The 21,694-nt window shown below is 43.7% G+C and overlaps 1 protein-coding gene across 4 annotated transcripts in view; it reads right to left on the bottom strand.

Moving 5' to 3' along the window:
• bsna (bassoon presynaptic cytomatrix protein a) overlaps window positions 1–21,694 on the bottom strand; it is a 168,220-nt gene that overhangs the window by 90,106 nt on the left and 56,420 nt on the right. For 3 of the 4 annotated variants that reach the window (XM_070544754.1, XM_070544755.1, XM_070544756.1), the window contains exon 3: window positions 14,853–16,568. In XM_070544754.1, coding sequence (XP_070400855.1) covers window positions 14,853–16,568 — 1,716 coding nt within the window. Of the gene's footprint in view, window positions 1–14,852; window positions 16,569–17,329; window positions 17,613–21,694 lie in introns of those variants that run through there. The other variant, XM_054745772.2, reaches the window with a different exon arrangement.

The raw sequence follows: 21,694 nt of genomic DNA, 5'->3' as shown, positions 1-21,694 counted from the left end.
ATTCTGAGTTTTAATTTGTGATTTTTCACAAAAAAATATCACACACAAACACGTATTCATCATAAGATGCTTCGAATTTTAAACTATGAAAGGCTGCCGGAGAGATAAGATGTGTAAGACGCTGCGACATCACAGCGTTCAGTGTTCACATGCAAATGAGGCACAACTGAAGACCTCCCAGAAACACACACACACACACACACACACACACACACACACACACACACACACACACACCCGCGCGCACACACACACACACACACACACAAACGCACACACACACACTGTTGAGCATTAACACACATCTGTGTAGAATGTGTGTGTGTGTGTGTGTGTGTGTGTGTGTGTGTGTGTGTGTGTGTGTGTGTGTTGATGCACGATGTGACAGCTGCTCCTTTCACTCCCTGCACTATTTTCAGATGCCGACCAGCAATTCTGCTGATCTGACCAAAGAAATCGGCGTGACACACTAAAACACACACTATGCATACATGCCAAGTGAATTACAGATATTATGTGCACATTACAGTGCTCTCTTTACAGAATGAAGTGACCTATAATTACTCACGCATGCACACACACAGGGTGATAGGTTGACATGAGGACCCGTGGGATTATTGTGACTTTGACATGAAAATCTGACGTTGAGGATGACAGTTTGTGTTTGAGAAAGTGGCCGTCGTGGCCATCCTCCCGTGCTGCATTGTGCACCTCCTGCTTTCGGTTCAGGCTTATTTTTTTAATTACTCTATTAGGTTTGTGCTGCTCATCACTTTACAGAAACAATTCAACACACTGAACTTACTACAATTCAAGAAAGTAGGAGTTAAAATGCGTCGTTGGCTCCACAGAAACTCCACGATGACCTTTTAGCATGAATCAGAGTGAGTCTGAATGTGAATCATAACGCATTAACATAGCACTATTACTTCAGGAGCAATCAGTGAGTCTTGTGTAGAAAAGCACTCTGTGATCTGCACAAATAATCAACAAAATAACATGCTAATTTGCTATTATTTGGTTATTTACTTAACAAATAAAAATAAATAAATAAAACAGAAAAATGGTGAAAATGTTTCCAAATTTACATTATTGTGTTTGTATGAATGTAACATGTTGATGGTGGGAAACTTCTTGTCTTCCTCTTCTAAGCTCGATCTTGTTTCTCGCCCACTCATAGGCGGCTCCTTTTTGAGTTTTCAAACCCATTTATTTATCATCTATAAGTTAGCCTTACATGTCCTTAACCGTGTGTGATTGCGTGGTGATTTACACTAACACTCTGATAGCATTTAAACGTATTAGGTCACGGCACCGACTCATCTGGTGGAGAATGATCCTTTATTATTTCAATACATTTTCTGTGGTCTCTAGTGTGAATTGATGCCATGTGAGTCATTTTCAGGGAAAAACAGCTCTTGCGCTCCTGTTTCAGGAAGCACAACTTACTTGGAAGAGTTGGAGGTGGAAAACAGCAGAATTTGGAGTCTACTATAATTAATTAATAATCATTATATGGAAGCGTCTCAAGTCTGATTGGCTAACAGCAATGCAACTCTTCCGCTGCCTTCGTTCACTTAGGTAAGAAAATTCAACGTTGATGTTTTATCTCCACAAATGACAAAAGCCTGAAGGAGTTCTGCCACGTTGTGGAGTTGTCACTGCTAATGTTTAGCTTCTACTAGCTAAGACACGTTCTGCTGTCTCCATCCATCCAGTTTCTGAACCCGCTTGTCCATGTGGGGTGTGTGTGTGTGTGTGTGGGGGTGGGGGGGGGGCTGGTGCCTATCTCCAGTGGTCAATGGGCAATTAGGTGGGGTACACCCTGGGCAGAGAGCCAGTCCATCGCAGGGCAGCTCTGCTGTCTCCTGGATGCTAAATCAACAACAGCCATGGAAGGTGAGTCCATGAATGCTAACTTAAGTGAGACCTGGACGTATTTAAGCCAACATTGTATGTTCATTATGCACTGTTCCATTCTAATAAAATCAAATTCAGGTAAATCATTCATTATGAGAGCCCAGTTATACTTGCAGCTGAGCTCTGCTGTATCCTGCTTCTGTCAGTGATACATTTTATATTTGGGTTCCAAATTATTCTAAATTGTTTGAACATACTAACTTCCACCTTTAAAAGCTTCAAAAAGAAAACAAACAACAAAAAATAAACATCCGTAATAAAAAAATAAATAAAGTTTTAGGAGTTGAAGAGCAAGTCACCCCCGAACAGAGCCTTTCTCCACCCACACTTCCTGTTTGAAAAATGCACCAAATGGAAGTGTGATGTACCAAAAGAGCAGCGCTGTAGCAATGAGTGACAGTAGAATATTTTAATTTTAAATAAGATACAAATAAGATTCCCTGGCGACAGGGGGCAGTACAATCCTAAAGCGTTACAATCAAGCAGCATTTTTCAGTTCGAGTAAGACCGTACCAACGGATGGCCATTAGTGTCAAATATCTCAGGATGTGCAACCTCCAGCTAAATGACAAGAACATCAGACTCCCTTTCATCACTTGCAACGAGTGAAAAGGTAAATGAGTGAAACAACGTTTATGAATGGAGAAAATGTTGTAACCGTTTGTTTCAAATTAGGGACTGTGTTTTGTCCTAGCAGGCTACCGTAGAAGGAAACATGGTGTCTAATATGTTGTTGCACAGAGACTTTGGCCCGCTGTATTTAGACCTGATTTTTATGATTAAATTTTACGAAGCCGCCAACTGGGCATCATTTAACTCATTCACTGCTAGCCGTTTCCTGATCGGTAAAGCCCTTCGCTGCCAGCGTTTCTCACTGTTTTTACTGTTTTTTTAAGAGTCACAGAACGTTGCACGCTAGGATGATGTCGACACCAAAACAACTAAAACCAAGCAGGAAGTCACCTCTTGCATCAGGAAGAATCCGCGCGTTTCGAGCGTTATCCGTTCTTTCACAATCCGTAGTTGAATTGTGATCGGCAGAAGCTTTTCCGGTTCGCGCCTCACTTTTTTTTACAGCAGCGGCCCAAAATAATCTCCTAACACACGGATTTTCTGCTTCCTGATCACGTGGCGTGTGACATGCGCGGATGAAGATCGGCTTTAGAGCTGAGATGTTTGTTGTCATGGTGCGGGGGCTCGTTCCGATGCCCACACAGTAAGTGAATGAGTTAATTCATTTTAAACAACATTTCGTTGGATATTTCCAGGGATTAAGAGTAAGATCTGCACATTGTCTCTTTAAATTCCAAAATCATACATCATTTCAGCACAAACAGAAGACCTGAGCTGTTTTAGTGAAGTGCACATTCAGTTCAGCAGACTCAATGTTAAAATCTATAACCTCTTTTCTTCAGGTGCTGCTGCAAACAAACAAGGATCCAAACTCTGAGTTCAGTCACTTATCTGAGCTGGCTGCAGTTACTGTATCCTAATAATTGTTCTGACAGCAGCTCTGACGGCTGCAAACGACCGCCTGGCTGGAGAAATGCTCATTCACTCATTCATCAACACATACTTAAAGAGTGAAGCCTGTAGAATCATTAAGAGGTTGTTAGTATCTCCATGTAGCTACACAGACATTACCAGCTTAAGTAAGTTCCATGTTTTTACATATTTCATCTAAAAATGCTAAACTATAAATGGTGTAAACGGCAGCTGGAACATGCATTTCACCATAAATCCTGCAGGGAAATGAAGTGTTTGAATCATCTGCCCTGTTTTTTTCTTCCTCTACTGTTCTACTTACTGTCTCTTGTATGAGTAGTGCATTTGTGTGAGTGTGTATGTGTGTGTGTGTGAGCATGCATGCATGCATGCATGCGCGCGTGTGTGTGTTTGCCTGTCTTCCCTCCGGACTGGAAGCTGCATGTGATTCAGCTCTACACGTTTGCTTTCCTTTCAGCTTTTGCTCTGAACTCCTTCCGTCTGTTTCCATCTCTGCTTCGCTGCACAACCATCTTTAAATGTGTCGTTTTATTCATCTTTATGCTTCACTAAATGTTCCATCCCTTAACTCTCTTGCCTGGGATAACTTGTTAAATTTTTCTTATGGATTTATGGCTTTCTTTGAAATGACATAATTAGCCTCAGCCAGAGAATATGTCCCTTAACCGTTCTTTATTCTCAACGTGCTTCACTGATAAACTCCGTAAACTCACATCTGTCCATTTTGTGCTGTCTTAAAGAGGTGAATTTAAGATAAGGCAAATTCTTGTAACTGAAGTGAGGGTTGCATGAGATAAGACCCACTCAGTGTCTTCTTCAAGCAACTAACTGCAGATGGAGCTTAAAACAGCATCCCCAAGGAAGAAAGCTAACGTTTTGGCGTGCTAGCTTGATGTAGCTACAAATAATGGAATATGATATAAGTTAAACACATAAATAAAATTCTTAGTGAATCTTTTTCTGGACTATAAAGATGGTGTCTGCTCAGAAACAGCATGTGGCAGACTGCCGCATTGATGGATTGGTCCCAGTGCTGTCCAACTGCATGCGGAGAATGAAAGGCAACCGGAGCTGCCACTGCGAGACTGACCTCTTTCAATCGTGGCCAGGTTACGTAATTATATATAGGATGTACGATGTAGATTTTAGGACATCCTCAGGTGTCAAACAGACCATAGAGAAAAAAGCCTCAGGTTTAATTCAAAAACCCATTAGATGTCTGCCTAAATAGTGTTAGTCAAAAAGGTCTCAGGAAAAAAAACATCAGACAAAAAAGAATCGGGAAATCTGCTTCAGGAAAAAAAGTTCTCAAACCAAAAGTCGTCTAGAAAAAAATTGTCAACCCAAAATCCAACTTTTTGTTGAAGCTGTTTTCCTGATTCCTTTTTGTCTGGTGGCTTTTTTTTTTCCTGAGACCTTTTTGACTAACACTTATCAGTCAGATGTTTGATGGGTTTTTGAATGAAATCTGAGGCTTTATTCTCTAATAGAGATGGGGATTTGTGGGAACAACAAGTCATCTCCATGCCCTCCATGCCGTGTTTTTCTTAAGTTCAGCAACTAAACCGGGTGATTTCAATCAGCACAGTGAATGAACCGGTTCAGTTGCTGAGCAGAACAAAATCACAGCATGGAGTTTACTTGTCGATGGCACAATTCCCATCTCTGTTCTCTACGGTCTCATGTCTGACACCTGAGACCTGAGGATGTCCTAAAAGGTACCCCGTAACTGATTACATTTTAGGACATCCTCAGGAACAGGTGTCAGACATCAAGGATGGCTCATCAGGCTAAAAAAATGCATCTCTGATTTTATTCTTTTAACTTTAGCTCACACATACAGATAAGCTCACTCCTCTTTTGAGCCACGTGATTACATTTAATGGTGGTTAAATGGTCTAAATAGCACTTTGACATGTTGATGTGTGTGCATCATCCTTTATGTCCTATTTATAGGCAGTTATATTTAGCTGTTTTTATCTGCAATTTCATCCTGAGGCCATCACGGCAGCTGTGAACAACTGCACTTTTTAAAGGACACTGAAGGCATCATCCTGTCTCTGAACTAATACAGGTCATTCTTAATTTACCTTAAATTAGAGTTACTAATCTGTGCAAATCATGTCAGCTGTTGCCTCTAAATTTTAGAGTTCCCGTTTTTTCATCACATTTAAACTTTCTGCATCAATTTTCTTTCAATACATAAATCTTCTTTTACATTAGTTCTGTATTATTTCATTATCTTTTCTTTCGAACACCTTTACTTGCTTTTCAACTTCTAGTCTTTTATTTTTTATGACTTTCTCTCTTTCCAGCTGTCTGCCTGCATTTGGATCGATAAAGGGGAGGTGAGAGAGCAACGGACCTTTAAACTTGTTTCTTTGTTCCATGAGCAGAAGCACTTTGGAGGACAGGAAGAGAAGCAAAACTGGAAAGAATGTCTATATTTAGTGATTATCTCTTAAAACCTCCCATCTTTGTTGTACTTTGTTTTTGTATCTCTGCTGTGCCGACAATTGTCTTAGTTTATAATCTTCTCTTCTGTTTTTGCGTGTCGACCTTCCAGTCTTTAGTTGTTGACATGTTGTCTGAATTTCCGCAACTAAAGACATTTTGGATGATTGAAAACACATTTTTAATCTCTACAGTGAGAAGTGAAATGACCACGATCCTGATACAGCCGCGTCACGTAGCTGTAGGGTGTGGTTAATGCATTTCTGTGAAGCCTTTGTATACTTTCCTTTTTCCGTGAGCTCCATTTTTCTGCCAAAATGCAAAATGACTTTGGTAATTTAAGATAACTGTCTCATCAAAAATATTTTTGGTGACATTACATTGTTACTTCTGCTTGATGCCCAGCAAAAAGAAAAGAATAAGCCACTCCAAGTTGATAGAATTGTTTTTTCCATAACAAACTTTGAAGTTTTGCTTTGTAATGGATTGTTTACGTTCTGATTATTTAGAATAACATATAATCACACGAAAAAGACTTTTCAGGGCCTTCCAGAAGGAGCTGTTTCAGGGTCCTGTCACTTAAAAAAACAAAACAGGCTAGCAACGCCCACTATATTTGGGCAATTAGAGGAATTATTTCACCATTGGTGATAGGCCAAGCCCTTCACAGATCATTAATTTACAAGCAATTTTTTATGCCTATGAGTTTGTCTCACAGATGGGACTATGCAATCTTCTACTAACCCTAACCATTTTTAGCAAAACTTGTCTTGTGTACGTGTAGATATTACACATCATTTGAAAGCTAGGATTCTTATGATTCAAATGATATATGTTAATCAAGGATTCAACCGTAACTGTAAGTAAGTAAATTGTATTTATATAGCACTTATCACAGACATAGAATCACAAAGTGCTTCAAATAGATCAAAACAAAATAAAACAAAGTCATAAAATCATAATGATCTCAAAACAGAAATTGTCAGAATAAAATAAAGTCATAAAATTATAAAATTTCATTAAAAGATGAAAGATTAAAAATTTGAGTTAAAAATAAGAAAATAAAACATTTAGGTAAAAGCAGCTTTAAATAAAACGGTCTTTAGCTGTTTTTTAAAAGTGTCCAGACTGTCAATGCTGCGTAAGGATAAAGGAAGATCATTCCAAAGTTGGGGTGCAACAGTCTGGAAGGAGTGATTACTTCGACTTTTATATCTGGTCTTTGGAACTTCTAGAAGGTTCTGGTGGGTGGACCTGAGGGCTCGGGTTGGAGCATAAGGCTTTAACAGTTCAGTAATATAGGGAGGAGCTTGACCATGTAGAGCCCTGAAAGTTGTAGTCAGGATTCTAAAGTGAACTCTAAAGTTAACGGGTAACCAGCGCAGAGACATCAGAATAGGAGTGATGTGAGCTCTTCTGTTTGCTCCTGTTAGGAGCCTCGCTGCAGAGTTCTGGACCAACTGAAGGTGTTCAAGGGCTTTTTGTTAAAACATGTGAAGAGTGTGTTACAGTAATCTAGACGGGAGGAGATAAAGGCATGGAGAACTATTTCAAGTTCATGTTTTGACACCAACCTTCGCAGTTTGGAGATATTTCTTAAATGATAAAAACTTTTTCGGACCAACGTTTTTGAGTGACTTTCAAGAGACATTGACTGGTCAAAAATAACACCCAAATTCCTTCCTTCTGTCTTGACGGCAGAGGATAAATGACCAAGTTTTTGACTAATCGGGGAACCATGTTCTCATGGGCAATGATCAGAGATTCAGTCTTTTCAGTTTAACTGGAGGTAGTTATCTTCTAGCCAGCTGGTGGTAGCTGATAGACACACTAGTAATTCAGACAGTTTGTAGAACTCAGAATCCTTAAAGGAACAATACAGCTGAATATCATCTGCATATAGGTGATAAGAGACATTATGAAAAGAATCAAGTGGCTTTCCAAGAGGGTGTGTGTACAGTAGAAACAGGAGTGGACCCAAAACAGAGCCTTGGGGTACCCCACAGAACAGAACAGTAGAATCTGACATGATTTGGTTTATACAGACACTGTAACTACTGTTAGAAAGGCATGACCTAAACCAGTCTAGAACAGTTCCAGAGATCCCTACCGAGTCACCAAGTCTGTTAGTTAAGGTGCTGTGATCAACAGTGTCAAAAGCTGCAGAAAGATCTAACAATGCTAACGCTGTGAATTCCCCGCTGTCTGCAGCCATCATGATGTCACTGGAAACTTTAAGCAAAGCTGTTTCTGTTTAATGCTTTTTACGAAAACCAGACTGGAATTTGTCAAAACTGTTGTGTGGTTCCAGAAAGGTAATCAGCTGATCTGCCACAACCTTTTCCAATATTTTAGAGATAAAGGGTCATTTAGAAATGGGTCTGTAACGTTTCTGTAGACATAGTAAACACTTTGGTCAAACCAATCACCGTTCAAAGCCTCACATCTTTGACAGACTCGAGCCCTCCCAAACAGGAATGCTCCAGTAAAACAGTTCAATTCAATTCAATTCAAAAATACTTTATTAATCCCAGAGGGAAATTGATTGATTGAGTTGATCCACAACATGTTTTACGTTCAATATCCAACATAATTTAAAGCGGAAAACATTCTAAATTTCCCTAAGGTGTTTCTCTCATAACCTCTGTTAGCATTTTAATGTTAACTTCAAACTTTTGAGTGACATCTTCCCGAACTATTGACTGATGCGTTAAATAGCCAATGAAATTCAGTAAAGAACAAAATTTCACATGGAACCCTCATGGCCTGTTTCTGCAAACAGAGTGAGAACAATTGTGATTGATGGGGCACTTTATGCAAGAGTGTGTCTGAATTAACCCATTTTATGAATTGATGAATATCCCAATCTCAACACTCACCCATCCCCCCGCTCAGGCTGCTATCATGAGAGGTGATTCCATGCTAAATTCTTTGTTCCTGACATCACAAATAAGGACTTTAGAACAGAGGTGTGACCAAGTCACTGCTTTGCAAGTCACAAGTAAGTCAAAAATCTTTCTAGTCAAGTCTCCAGTCAAGTCCAAGTCAAAGACAACCAAACCCAAGTTGAGTCCAAAGTCAATAATGTGGAAGTCCAAGTCAAGTCCAAGTCCTTAACTTTGAATTTTCAAGTCATAATCAAGTCACCTGTCCAACTTCAATTTAATGACAATGATAATAAATAAATTCCAGAAATAAAGCTTCTTAAAGCTTCATTTATTTGCTCAAACAAGCAGGAAGTGCAACTGAAACTGATTATAAACAAAGTGCTGCTGCAGTTAGCAGAACAAGATCAAACCCAGAACCAAGAATGATTTATGATTTTTGTCCATGTCATGCCACTTTTGTGCTAATATATCAAATATGCTCAAGTCATCATCAAGTTAACAGATACAAGTCGCTTCAAGTTGCAAGTCATTGGCGTTCAAGTCCAAGACAAGTCGTAAATCTTTATAGATTTTATCAAGTCAAGTCAGAAGTCATTAAAATAATGACTCAAGTCTGACTTGAGTCCAAGTCATGTGACTCGAGTCCACACCGCTGCTTTAGAAAATGTATTTTTTACACACATAGTTCCTAAACACACTGACAGAAAACATACGAATGTTTTTTTTTTGCACACTTGGAGTGTTTATAGCAGCATTAGAGACCAACATTGCAGCACAAATGAATGTAAAAGGGGAGTTTAGGATAACATCACCCCTTTGTATATAGTCACAAAGTAAATGCAGGATGCACTAATAATAATGACAAGACTCAAAGTGCTCACTTGTGACCAATTTTTTGAGCTAAAAAGTGAAAATTAATTAACTAGATTTACCCAACAAATGAGAAAATATTATTTTCATACAAAATGTGATTCACATAATATGGATTGAGGCAAATTCAAATTTAAAACAAAAAACATATTTTTTTTGTGTTCGAATTTGTGCATATAATAGATTAGATTTGTAACGTACCAGTGGTCCTATTTTCACCAATAAATTGACCAGAGGTTAACCTTTCATTTGCAGACACGAAAACATCTGTCTGGCCTCCAAATCCAAAACAAAGTTCTGCCCCAGTTCTTGTTGCTGCAAAGACACTATAACACCTTTGCTCAAGGCCTCGAGCAGAAGTCAGACTGCTGCATCCTCACTCTAAATAAAGTGATTTCGCCCTCCTCAAAGTTCCTACGTGACTTTACGACTTGTTAGTTGAAATAATCAAATGTGTTGAATGAACAAGATGTATAAATCCAATGTTTGAATAATCTGAGCTTTAATCAATATCAATATACTCATACTCATCATAATAAGTAACATTTACTTCACATTAGTGTTTTAAAACACGCGCGCAGGGTTCAGAGGCCACAAAGATATAGAGGACCACTGTTTTGAAACATTCTCATTCACAAAGAGTTAACCATCTTTGTATCTGAAGGAAGGAGGAACTTCTGAGGAATGTTTTGATGAAGCCCTCAAACGTGTCAAATTCTTCATCTTCGTCTTCGTCTTCCTCCGCTTATCCGGGTCCGGGTCGCGGGGGCAGCATCCCAACTAGGGAGCTCCAGGCCGTCCTCTCCCCGGCCTTGTCCACCAGCTCCTCCGGCAGGACCCCAAGGCGTTCCCGGACCAGATTGGAGATGTAACCTCTCCAACGTGTCCTGGGTCGACCCGGGGGCCTTCTGCCGGCAGGACATGCCCGAAACACCTCCCCGGGGAGGCGTCCAGGAGGCATCCTGACCAGATGCCCAAACCACCTTAACTGGCTCCTTTCGATCCGGAGGAGCAGCGGTTCTACTCCGAGTCCCTCCCGAATGTCCGAGCTCCTCACCCTATCTCTAAGGCTGAGCCCGGCCACCCTACGGAGGAAACTCATTTCGGCCGCTTGTATCCGCGATCTCGTTCTTTCGGTCATTACCCAAAGCTCATGACCATAGGTGAGGATTGGGACGTAGATCGACCGGTAAATCGAGAGCCTGGCTTTCTGGCTCAGCTCCCTCTTCCCCACGACAGATCGGCTCAGCGTCCGCATCACTGCAGACGCCGAACCAATCCGCCTGTCGATCTCCCGATCCCTCCTACCCTCACTCGTGAACAAGACCCCGAGATACTTAAACTCCTCCACTTGAGGTAGGACCTCTCCCCCGACCCGGAGGTGGCAAGCCACCCTTTTCCGGTCGAGAACCATGGTCTCAGATTTGGAGGTGCTGATCCTCATCCCAGCCGCTTCACATTCGGCCGCGAACCTACCCAGCAAGAGCTGAAGGTCAGAGCTGGATGAAGCTAGGAGGACCACATCATCCGCAAAAAGCAGAGACGAGATTCTCCTGCCACCAAACTCGACACACTCCACACCACGGTTGCGTCTAGAAATTCTGTCCATAAAAGTGATGAACAGAACCGGTGACAAAGGGCAGCCCTGGCGGAGTCCAACCCTCACTGGGAACAGGTCCGACTTACTACCGGCTATGCGGACCAAACTCACGCTCCTCTGGTAAAGGGACTGAATGGCCCTTAACAGAAAGCCACCCACCCCATACTCCTGGAGCGTCCCCCACAGGGTGCCCCTGGGGACACGGTCATAAGCCTTCTCCAAATCCACAAAGCACATGTGGATTGGTTGGGCAAACTCCCATGCCCCCTCCATCACCCTTGCAAGGGTATAGAGCTGGTCCACAGTTCCACGGCCAGGACGAAAACCACATTGCTCCTCCTCTATCTGAGATTCAACTATCGATCGGACCCTCCTCTCCAGTACCTTGGAGTAGACCTTTCCAGGGAGGCTGAGGAGTGTGATCCCCCTATAGTTGGAACACACCCTCAGGTCACCCTTCTTAAAGATGGGGACCACCACCCCGGTCTGCCACTCCCTAGGAACTGCCCCCGATGACCACGCAATGTTGTAGAGACGTGTCAACCATGACAGCCCTACAACATCCATAGCCTTGAGATACCCAGGACGAACCTCATCCGCCCCCGGGGCTCCGCCGCTGTGTAGTTGTTTGACTACCTCAGCAACTTCTGCCCCCGAGATCAGACAGTCCATCCCCAGGCCTCCCAGCTCTGGTTCCTCCTCGGAATGCGCATTGGTGGGATTGAGGAGCTCCTCAAAGTATTCCTTCCACCGTCCGACTATAGCCTCAGTTGACGTCAGCAGCTCCCCATCCCCACTGTAAACAGTGTGAGCGAGTTGCTGCCTTCCTCTCCTGAGGCGCCGGACAGTTTGCCAGAACCTCTTTGGAGCCGATCGATAGTCTTTCTCCATGGCCTCACCAAACTCCACCCACGCCCGAGATTTTGCCTCGGCAACTGCCACTGCTGCACCCCGCTTGGCTATCAAGTACCTGTCTGCTGCCTCCGGAGACCCACAGACCAGCCACGCCCTGTAGGCCTCCTTCTTCAGCCTGACAGCTCCCCGAACCTCTGGTGTCCACCAGCGGGTACGGGGGTTGCCACCACGACTGGCACCGGCCACCTTACGACCACAGCTAGCAACAGCCGCCTCGACAATCGCAGAGTGGAACAAGGCCCACTCGGACTCAATGTCCCCCACTGCTCTCGGGACGTGGTCAAAGCTCTGCCGGAGGTGGGAGTTGAAGACCGTCTTGACAGGTTCTTCTGCCAGGCGTTCCCAGCAGACCCTCACTATGCGTTTGGGTCTGCCAGGCCTACGCGGCATGTTCCCTTGCCATCTGATCCAAATCACCACCAGGTGGTGATCAGTTGACAGCTCCGCCCCTCTCTTCACTCGGGTGTCCAAAACATACGGCCGCAGGTCAGATGATACGACTACAAAATCTATCATCGACCTGTGACCTAGGCTGCCCTGGTACCAAGTGTACCGGTGGGCATCCTTATGTTCGAACATGGTGTTCGTTATGGCCAAACTGCGGCTTGCACAGAAGTCCAATAACAAAACACCGCTCGAGTTCTGATTAGGTGGGCCGTTCCTCCCAATCACACCCCTCCAGGTCAAGCTGTCATTGCCCACGTGAGCACTGAAGTCCCCCAGCAGGACAATGGAGTCCCCTGATGGAGCACTATCTAGCACTCGTCCCAGGGACTCCAAAAAGGGTGGGTACTCTGAACTGATATTTGGCCCATAAGCACAAACAACAGTCAGGACCCGTTCCCCGACCCGAAGGCGCAAGGAAGCTACCCTTTTGTCCCCCGGGGTAAACCCCAACACACAGGCAGAGAGTCTCGGGGCTAACAAAAAGCCAACCCCAGCCAACCCCAGCCTCCTCCTTGAACCGTCACCTTATCGTGGTGGAGGAGTTTGAGTGCCCTAATGATCCTAGGAGCTATGTTGTCTGGGGCACTTAGTGCCCCTGGTAGGGTCTCCCATGACAAATTGGTCTTAGGTGAAGGGTGAGACAAAGAACGGTTCGAAGGATCTTTCATGGCGGTTAAAACGAAGAGTCGGAGTACCCGGCCCGGAGGGTTACCGGGGTCCCACCCTGGAGCCAGGCCTGGGGTTGGGGCCCGTGAGCGAGCGCCTGGTGGCCGGGCTTTCGCCCATGGGGCCCGGCCGGGCCCAGCCCGAACGGATACATGGGCTCATCCAACTGTGGACCCACCACCCGCAGGAGGAACATGAAGGGTCCGGTGCAATGCGAATCGGGTGGCAGACCAAGGCGGGAGCCTTGGCGGTCCAATCCCCGGACAAGAAAACTAGTTTTTGGGACATGGAACGTCACCTCGCTGGCGGGGAAGGAGCCGGAGCTTGTGGCAGAGGTTGAGCGGTACCGGCTAGATATAGTCGGACTCACCTCGACACATTGCATTGGCTCTGGAACCCGAGACCTGGAGAGGGGTTGGACACTCTACTTTGCTGGAGTTGCTCCGGGTGAGAGGCGGAGGGCTGGGGTTGGCTGGGGTGTCAAATTCTGATTTGCCAAATTTATAAGCAATGGGTTTAAATAAAACAGGAATTATTTCCCGATTAATTCAGTTTCCAGCTGACTCCTGATTCGGCCAAATTGCGGAAAAAGCTATTTGAAACCATCTTCTGCTCTGATCTCAAGTCAAAGCCTCTCTGCAACGCTGCGAGTGATACAGACACAACAGCTCTTTTAAGAGCCACTCCACGCCTTAGACGCAAACAAGCATTCCAACTTCCTGTCGTGACCTGGAGAGATCTCAGACTAGACGGGTCCTATCGGAGCTAATCTATGGGTTCCTGATACTGAGAGGTTCACCCCACCGGCAGTGTCCATCACGACCTCTTGACCCTCTGGCTCGCACAAGAATCTCCGATAAAAAGGGTATCGTAAACTCAACAGATTGCGTTGAATGGTTTCTATAAACAAATCTTTAGTTTAACAGACAGCCAAATTATTTTACAACCCAAAATCCACAAACTCTGTCAGATACTTCAGAAAGGTTCTGCTAAAACTTCTAGCTTCCATTCCAGCATTCCATACATTACAATAAATCACTTCATATCCATTACATTCCATCATCATTCATACCTTGTCATGTATAATCATTATTTTAGGGAAATAGAAATGAATTCATATTTATAAACTATATTCTTGACTCTGAATTAATACGAAGTGTGTTTATGGTCCCTGAATAAGTAAAAGTAACTATAATCTTCTGATTGAACATTCAGAGATCAAGCAGGTCGATATTTCATATTTAAATGGAATCATCGCATCTGATTGATCAATAAATATGTAGTGATTCCTTAACACTACTGATTTAAACAAATGAACCACTCACATGAAGATTAATTGGAACGTCGAAAAAAAGGAATCATTCTAAACAAATAGATACACAAAATAGAAATAGAAACTGAAACAAATATAAATAGAAACTGCCTTTGATCATGAAGAAATCCAACAGCATGATGGAATCTGCTTTTACACTGCTGACATAGATTAGATACTAGTGAGTGTCTGTGTGTGCAAGCAATACTTCTGTTTGTGTGCATATTTACTATACCATCTATAAAGACATGCTGATTTTATGCATTTATCTTACCTCAACCAGATGCGGCGTTGGGTTGAAGCCACACAGGTTACACACTTGGCTCTGACACTGGGTGCAGGTGTTGTAGTTTGGAGGGTCGGAGCTGCTGGTGTTCAACTCTGTTTTACAAAGAGGACAGTTCACCTTGGGCTTCAATGCCTCTGGAGCTACCACAGGTCCTGTCACTGGCTCCTGCTTCTGTAGCGCTTTCTGCTGCTGAGCAGGTGTTTGCTGGGGTTGTTGTCCCTGCTGCTCTTTTTTATGTTTCTGCTGTGTCATCTCTTGTTGTTTGGTCTGCTGCTGTTGCTTTTGCGTTGGTGCATGTGGTCCACCCATGGTACCTCCTATGTCACCTGGTGCATGAGGACCACCTGGCTTACTTGTTGACTGAGGACCCCCCATTTGACTTGCTGAATGAGGACCAGTTTGTTGGCTTGTACCATGAGGACCTCCCATTTGACTCGATGCATGAGGACCTCCCATTTGACTCGATGCATGAGGACCTCCCATTTGACTCGATGCATGAGGACCTCCCATTTGACTTGGTGCATGAGGACCTCCCATTTGACTTGGTGCACGAGTACCTCCCATTTGACTTGGTACATTGGGACCTCCCATAATGAAAGGCTTGGTGCTGGCCCTCCCTTGTTGCTGCTGCTTGTCAGAAGTTGCATTGCTGAATACCACCTTCCCTCGCACGGAGCTTGGCTGTGTGGAGGCTGTGGGTAGAGGATCAACATTGATCAGGGTACTTGCCTGATTGAGCAGCGATGCCCCAAAGCCAAACAGTTTGGTCAGACCATCCTGGGCAGGGGGTGGGATCTGACTCTGAGGTTTGTGGGCCGGGGAGGACCCAGCACTCCTGGTCTGGTCATGGTGCCTTGACACAGACTGATGCATTGGAGAACCATGACCCAAATCAGGCTGGGAGGGTGCCTTTGTCAAACCAGGGAGAGGTACAGCACCAGGGTGGGGAATCCGAGGACCTCCAGGCTGACTGGGGCCTCCTGCCCCCCCTGCAGCTCCAATACCTCTCTGAGAGGATTGGTCAGACTTCACACCCTGCTGAGAGGGCCCTGTCGTAGAGTGCATGCCCGGATGTGTCTGCAAGCCTTGAGAGGGTTGAGGCTGTGCCTGAGGCCCGTGTTGCGATGAAGGGTAAGGCTGAGGGTGAGATAGAGGATACGGCTGAACCTGGGAATATGGTTGGGCTTGGGAATATGGCTGGTTCTGGGAGTATGGCTGGGCCTGGGAATACGATTGGGCCTGGGAGTATGGCTGGGCCTGGGAATGTGGTTGGGCTTGGGAGTATGGCTGGCCCTGAAAATGTGGTTGGGAATGGGAGTATGGCTGGGCCTGGGAATGTGGTTGGGATTGGGAGTAAGGCTGGGCCTGGGAATGTGGTTGGGATTGGGAGTACGACTGGGCCTGGGAATGTGGTTGGGATTGGGAGTAGGCCTGGGACTGGGAGTAGGGTTGATTCTGGCCGTAAGGCTGAGATTGAGGTTGCTGCTGCTGATGCTGCCGCTGGGGCGACTGACTCTGAGCCAACGGTTTGGGCTGTGCTGCTGGCTGTGTTGGCTGTGCTGCAGGCTGCTGAGGCTGGACAATGGGTTTGGCTTGGTGCGACGGAGAGTGAATCTGCTGTTGGCTCTTAGAGCGAGGCGTGGTCATATCAATGCCAAGAGCTCGCTGCATTTGACAATTGAGACACAACCATTCTTGAACCTGCAGACAGAAGACAAAGACACATTGTTAGTTACCTTTCAAACTCCAACCATTCACGTTTTTGTGACAGCAGTAATGCATTATTGAAATATGTCTCATACATCAAAAGACAATCAAACTCAAGACCATTCCACTATCAGCTGTTTTAACGAAAACACTCTTAACACAATTCATTAAATAATGAGCACATATCCAGTCGCTGCCTTTGAACAGTGATTGATCATAGGCAAAATGTGCACTGATTCACTGAGTGAGGTTGAAAAACTTTGATTTATCTGTGCAGGCTTGGCGCTAAAGCCTTAGCTATGATTCATTCATTCTCCTCGTCAAAGCTCCTATTGATTCTTGCACTTTGAATATCCTTGCTGACACAGAAAGCCTCTCATCATTTTACCATGCAAACTCCGTTCATTCATTTAACTTCAAAACTACAAATGACAAGAGAAAATGTAGGTGAGAGCAACTCTGAGGCCAGTCTTACTTTACATGTTGCGTGATTAGTAAAAGTCAGCTATCGGGAGAAGCTGAAAGAGGTAAATCAGTCATAGATCGACTGCAAGGCTGACTGATTGCATGAGCTGAAGCTGCAACCTCAGTGAGGTGCATCGCATCTCTCACAGATTCACTCATTCACAGCCAGAGTGACACAACCGTTCGCTCACATGCACACAGAAATGAGGTGAGAATAAAAACAGATTTATGTATAAAGCAGCACAGATGAAATAACCACACAGCATCTGAAATTAAAAACAAAACTTCACCCCTCCTGCTCCTCTTCTGTCCTCCACCTTCTTTCTCCTCCCTCTTCTTTGAGAACTGATGCTTCTTTATGCCCAGACCTTTCTTGGCTTGCTCTATTTTATCCCAACTGCAGAAAAAATACAGCTCCAGATTCCATATTAACAACCTTCCCTTCTCCCGCTTGTCCCGTCGAACCTTTGCATCCACCACTGCAAGCAATCTGCCATGAATAGCGCCGTTTTAGCTCCTCTGCAAAGCAAGTAAATCTCTGCACGTTTCCTGTCTGTCTCCCACCCCCTTTCCTTCCCATAATGCAATGCGCAAATGTACTACATTACCCCCACCTGCCACTTACCAAGTCCTCCGTCCCTTCCCACATCACATACAAACTATTATTACTTGACAAAAGGCTGGCAAAGTAAGTGGTTCTTAAATTGAGGGGGGAATGCAAAAACAGTAAAAAAAAAATGCTTGCATCTGTCACATATTCCAACGATGCTGTCCCAGCCTGGTGTTTCTGGTTGGAAAGCATCACTGATCCCACTTTCTGTTTGCACACAGTGGCTGCAGCCGTCACTGCAGCCTGACATCCTTCTTAACATATTCTTTCTGCAGCTGTTCCTCATATCATCCCTGTCCCTGCACTTCCCATTTGAGCTCCGTCTCACATTTGTGTTTTTGTTTCCTACTCTTTTTTTTCCAGATCAGGTTGAAAATTTACGTCTTGCTTATTAAAAGGCTTGAGTGGAGGGAGATTTGAAAGTATAATTTTGCTGTACAGGCTCTTTCCGTGTTGTGATGCCATGATTTCAGCTTGTAAAGATGGCAAAAGGGAGCTGAAGAGACGATAACACGGAGAAAGATAAAGAAAGAGAGAAGGAGGATTTTAATGAACCCCCTTCAGCTCCTCTGCTTTATAAACCTCATCACAAGAGACACTTGAAGGAATGAGGGATGCATCGAGTGATGGAGGGAAAGGGAAGAGTAGGAAATAAATGGAGAGGGCAAACAGCAGAGGGAAAAGGAGTCAGCAGCTTTTTTTAAAAATCCGAGCAGCTCTTCAGTTCTCAACACGTCAAGCTTAATCGAGTGCACAGCAGTGCAGAATGCAGACTTTTGCTTAAGTGTGATTAAAGTCGAGTGAGTCCTCGACATATCAAAGTAGAATTTGTAACAGGTGAGATGGTCAGTGAGTGGGCCTCTAAATGGCTCCACATGAGGTTAAATGACCTCCAGACTCGTTTATAATACTAGTACATAATAAAGTCATGTTTCCTCATATTTCTGAATAAAGAGTTCACCCTGGTTGAATTTGTTTGAAAATAAACATTGAATTATCTCCGGAGGTTCAAAAAGTTCTTTTGCCAAATTATTCAAAACAGATTTTTCTTTCTAAAGCTGCTGAGAGTGCAGACATTTTGATTTACTAGGCTTTAATGATGTGATGTTTGCATTAACTTAAATGAAAAGGGCAGAAAAAAGATGGATGGGTTTTTTTCTAGTTTGGGAGGCAGAAGACCCATGTGGCTGAAAAAAAAAGGAGGAAAAGATGAAAACATGCCCCCTTTAACAAATACTACAGGGCATTGTTATGTGTTAGCTACCTAAAACCCCTAACATGGTTGATGTTTGAAGGCCAGTGCTGGCATCTTCCTTTACAAGTGTTGCTCTGATGGAGACCGGCGAGCCTGCCATGTGCATTTGCACGTGTGTCAGGAAGCTTAGGCGATGCGTGTGCCTGCGGAAGGCATTATAGGAATAAACGCCTGCAAATATCTTTCCTAAAGGAGGATAGTGCATGTGGAGAATCTTTCACCCATGAGTCGGCGCATTTCAGCAGGAGAACATTTTAAGGGAGAATGGGAGAATCGCTGTCAGAAAGGTAAATCATTGGCATTTACTTCCAGGTTGGCTTCACCTTGCCAGGCAGAGCTAGCCCCTTGGTAGTAACACATTTCTAGTTACTAGTAACTCAGTTAGAATGCTTTTGTCCAGTTAATATAAAAGTCGGGCACTTCCTAGGGGACGGATCAGAGGAAACATGATGGTGGCAGCCAGCGTTTCATCAAATTTTACTCTGCTTCAAACCAGCTGAGTACATTTGAAAAAGGAAAGAAAACCTAAATATCATTTTAAAGTAATTGTGTTATTTTTCTACATTTATACAATTTCTCAAATAATTTATGGCCTGACTTAATTAATAGTGTTGAATAGTTACTTTTACAGTAATTAATTACTTTTTGTTGTAAGTAATCAAAGTAACTGAGTCACTTTATGAATACGGTTTCTAGTAACTGTAAGTAGTATTTTTCTTCAGTAGCACAACACAGTTAATTATGTAATACCCACTTCATGCTGACACCTCCACGTTCAGTCCTCCGCCCACACACGCACACTTAAACATGCGGGTCTGAACTGTTCTGGTTACGATCCTTCACCTGAAGGTCAGCTCCATCTACTCCAATATCTGACCTGTCAGTGATGCACCCAAAACAAACACATCGTCTTGTCAGTGCTAGGAAGGCTGTTGAATCGATGCTGAAACATAGGAAAAGTTATGGCGCAGCTTAACCAAATGTGCATAGGCTTAAAATTAGCTTGAAATATGTAATAATGTGCTCCCAGTACTTTTCTTTTTACAGTATTTTAACATTTTAGCGGTCAAGAGCTTTGCATGTGAGCTATAATGTTAGTATGTCACAATGAAACCTCAAGCACAGAGCAGGGATCTACATTTCTATTCTTATAGGAGACTAGGCTGTTTTGGCTTGCTTTTAGCACCCCCTAGTGTCTGTTTGTAGAACCAAAAGCAACACTTATCTCCTCCCTGTTTGTTCGTCTTTTTAACACCTTAATCTAACAGCTGGCATGTCTCCCCAGCCTTCATTGGTGTCTACAGGAGTGATTCATCACTAAATTAAACCAATCAGCTGTGTTCAAGATCTAAAATGTGCAGGAAATGTGCTGGAAGCAGACTGCAGCACCAGGTATGTCAGCTCAATGTGTTCTAAGTCCCAACAGAGCAGCCCGCCAATCTGAAGTTGCAAGTGGAATTTTCTGCCCACATGGGGTGATAGGGGCTGGGTGGCATTTCAATAACCCAGTAAAGGGTCATTTTAGCACATACTGGCTCAAGAAAATGGTTCAAAAATACGAAAATGTTTAAAACTATTCCTTTAAAATTAAATACACCATCTATCCAAATAAAAAGCCACTACGTGGATTTAACTATGCCCTAGGTAGGAGCTTCCTATTGGATAATCATTGCATGGGCGGTTATCTTTCAGCTTGCAACAAGTTATTTAAACCCAACTGGTGCAATGAGTTGCTTCTCATTTCTTAAACAACCAAGTGGAACTACACACCTGATGTTAGATGTTAGTCTGATTGGCATGCATCAAGCAGAGAAAACATCTAAAGAGATTGCGGAAAAGACTAAAACTGGGTTAAGAACTGTCCAATGCATTATAAAAACTGGTCTGATGAGTCCAGATGGACCTTGTTCCAGAGTGACGGTGCATCAGGGTAAGAAGAGAGGCAGATGAAGTAATGCACCCATCATGCCTAGTGCCTACTGTACAAGCCTGTCGGGGCAGTGTTATGATCTGGGGTTGCCACAGTTGGTCAGGTCTGGGTTCAGCAACAGGATGTGCTCCAAGGATGAGGTCAGCTGACTTCCTGAATAAACTGAAGGACCAGGTTATTCCCATCAATAGATGTTTTCTTCCCTGATGGCATGGGCACTTTCCAAGATGACAACGCCAGGATTTATCAGCTTAAATAATGAGAGTGACTGAGAGAGCATGAGACACCATTTTCACACGATTGACCACCACAGAGTCCAGACCTTTGTGCAAAGGCTTTGTGCAGAGGTCAGACTCTGCCATCATCAATGCAAATCTTGGTAAAACATTAATGCAACAGTGGACGGAAACAAATCTGGTGACATTGCAGAAGTTTATTGAAACAACGCCAAAGCAAATGAGTGTCATGTTCAAACCTGAAGGTGGTCCAATAAAATATTAAAGTGTTGATGACACGGCCCCCACACCTTGTGTTGAGTATCGAGACCAAATCAATGAGTCCTGTTGGGTTGATTTGGCCATTTAGTTTCCTAAAATAGAATGCAAATTTCTTTCACATTTTGTTTTGTCAACCTGTCCACCATTTTGCTTTTTCTCGTCAACGTTTTGTTTTCCAAATCAGTGAGTGATGAGATCTTGTGACTGGAAGCAAAAACCACCGTATTTATATCTGCTAGTGGGAGCTAAGAGAGAGAAAAATAGACGAAGAAAGCAAATTTAAAAATATTTAATTAATTACGTACCAATTATGTGATTCACTGCGGTGGCAAATCGACTGCTTTACAGATTAGAGGAGCGGTG

This window comes from Nothobranchius furzeri, chromosome 15 (assembly GCF_043380555.1).
Source record: "Nothobranchius furzeri strain GRZ-AD chromosome 15, NfurGRZ-RIMD1, whole genome shotgun sequence".
In the NCBI taxonomy this organism is placed as follows: domain Eukaryota; kingdom Metazoa; phylum Chordata; class Actinopteri; order Cyprinodontiformes; family Nothobranchiidae; genus Nothobranchius; species Nothobranchius furzeri.
Note: the sequence above shows the minus strand (reverse complement) of the source record. Positions and strands in the feature narration are given on the sequence as shown.